The sequence below is a fragment of the Egretta garzetta genome, unplaced genomic scaffold (genome assembly GCF_000687185.1).
Source record: "Egretta garzetta isolate BGI_Z169 unplaced genomic scaffold, ASM68718v1 scaffold112, whole genome shotgun sequence".
Classification (NCBI taxonomy): domain Eukaryota; kingdom Metazoa; phylum Chordata; class Aves; order Pelecaniformes; family Ardeidae; genus Egretta; species Egretta garzetta.
In genome coordinates, this window is record NW_009258884.1 from 2,611,033 (window position 1) to 2,612,947 (window position 1,915).

The window sequence follows — 1,915 nt, forward strand, 5'->3', positions numbered from 1 at the left end:
CATTCCTGCAATAAACATCTTTGATTATGCCAAGCAGAAGACTTGCTTCTGTATCCTGCTTCAGGGCATCACTAGTATTATTTTTATTTAATAAACTAATCAAACTAAGCCTGCAACAGTCAAGCCAGGCCATTATATAGCTTTTCTGATAGTTTTTTAAAAATAGAAATGCTAGAAAATATTTTATGCCTAAACTATGGAGTCTTACTCCGTAAGTGCATTTTGTCCCATCTTTGGGTAGCCCTTAAAGGCTAATTTGTGTACATTTTCATCAGGTGGAACAGTATCAATAAGAGGTTTCTAGACTGTATATAGAAATTCAGTATTGCCTTTCATTTGCTGAAGCATTTGGCTCATCTTCGGGCTCTTGGCATATGAGAAGCTGCTCCCCATACTTTTATGCTGTATCTTGTCACTCTGACACATTTTCTGTCCTCAAACTGTGGAAAATTGAGTGCTTTGGGGCTTTGATTTAGATTCCTACTGTAGGAACAGTGAATTCAGCTCTTCCCAGATGATTCAATATAAACTTTGATTAATTTGGAGGATGTCAAGGTATATTTTGGGATGTTTTTTTTCTTTTTGTTCCACTTCTCATCATGAACACCTTTCTGTACTAGGTAAGGAAACTGAAGTGGAACATAAGAGAAGCAGTGAATGCTTTTGGGACAGGAATTAAGCTTAATTACAAAAAATACCTTGTGTTTTCTAAATAAGTTAAAACTTGCAACAATGTAATAGCACGAATACTTGGATTGAAAAAAATTTTTTTAGGGCAGCAATGGTGTTTACAACATGTTGTTACAATTCCTGGCATATTGAGGCTAGGCCCTCTGGGCACTGCCGCGATACAGATAGTATCTAATGTATGTAAGAAGGAGGGAGGGGGTTTGGTTTTGGGGTTTGTTTTTTTTTTGAACACTTGCTTAATTCTCTAAATTATGTTCATTTTAATTTTAGGTTTAATATGCCGTGCACTGCCTAGGGGTAGCCCACATGCTGAAATAAAAGAGAGAACAGTGCTGTCTGGCTCTATAATGCAAGGTAAAGTATTGCAAGTTTAAAAGGCAAGCATTAATTACATCCTCAAAAATCTGGATTTCTGAATTTTAAAACTGTTATTAGCAATGGTAGCTGTGTTAAAGGTGTAGCTTATTTTATTAAACATGTTTTCAGAGCATAAATCAGCAGCTTTCTGATATGCTGTGTACAAAGCTGGTGTGTAAACATAGCATTTTATTTCTTTTTGGAAAGCAGACATTTTTTAGGATGAATACTTTGTATTTAGCACTTTTTTTTTTCTTTTACGGAACACTAACAATTCGCCAGACCTCTGAAGATATACGCTATTTCCTTTATTTCAGCATCTGAAATAACTTGAGATCTTTCAGTGATATACTAAATATTCAGTATTATTTTTGTGGTGATTTTTTAGTCTTCTGAATATATTACCATAGACTATAGGAAACCAAAGTTCCAGTATTATGACATGTAGTTAGTTACTCTGTTTATGAAAAAAAGAGACTTAGCGATGTGACCAGTAGTGTGGCCCTTCTTTTTCTGTAAAAGGCACACCAAGAGCAACAGCTGAAAGTTTTGAAGAAGGCTTGAAATACCCTAAACAGATAAAGAGAGAGTCACCCCCCATAAGGACATTTGAAGGAGCCATTACTAAGGGGAAACCATATGATGGAGTCACTACTATAAAAGAGATGGGTCGTTCTATCCATGAAATCCCAAGACAGGACCTATTGAGCCAGGAGAGTCGCAAGACTCCTGAAATGGTGCAGACGACCAGGCCGATCATAGAAGGCTCCATATCTCAGGTAAATACAAAAAGCCCTAACAGACTCATAGAGTTGCTTACAGACTCAGTAGTGAATCAGTTCAGGATATTTGAATAATGACAAATTGG

At 36.3% G+C, this 1,915-nt stretch overlaps 1 protein-coding gene across 1 annotated transcript in view; it reads left to right on the forward strand.

Moving 5' to 3' along the window:
- Window positions 1-1,915, forward strand: part of NCOR1 (nuclear receptor corepressor 1) — a 73,652-nt gene that overhangs the window by 56,319 nt on the left and 15,418 nt on the right. The window contains exons 30-31 of the mRNA XM_035889524.1: window positions 961-1,044; window positions 1,570-1,826. Of these exons, the coding sequence (XP_035745417.1) occupies window positions 961-1,044; window positions 1,570-1,826 (341 nt within the window). The remainder of the gene's footprint in view (window positions 1-960; window positions 1,045-1,569; window positions 1,827-1,915) is intronic.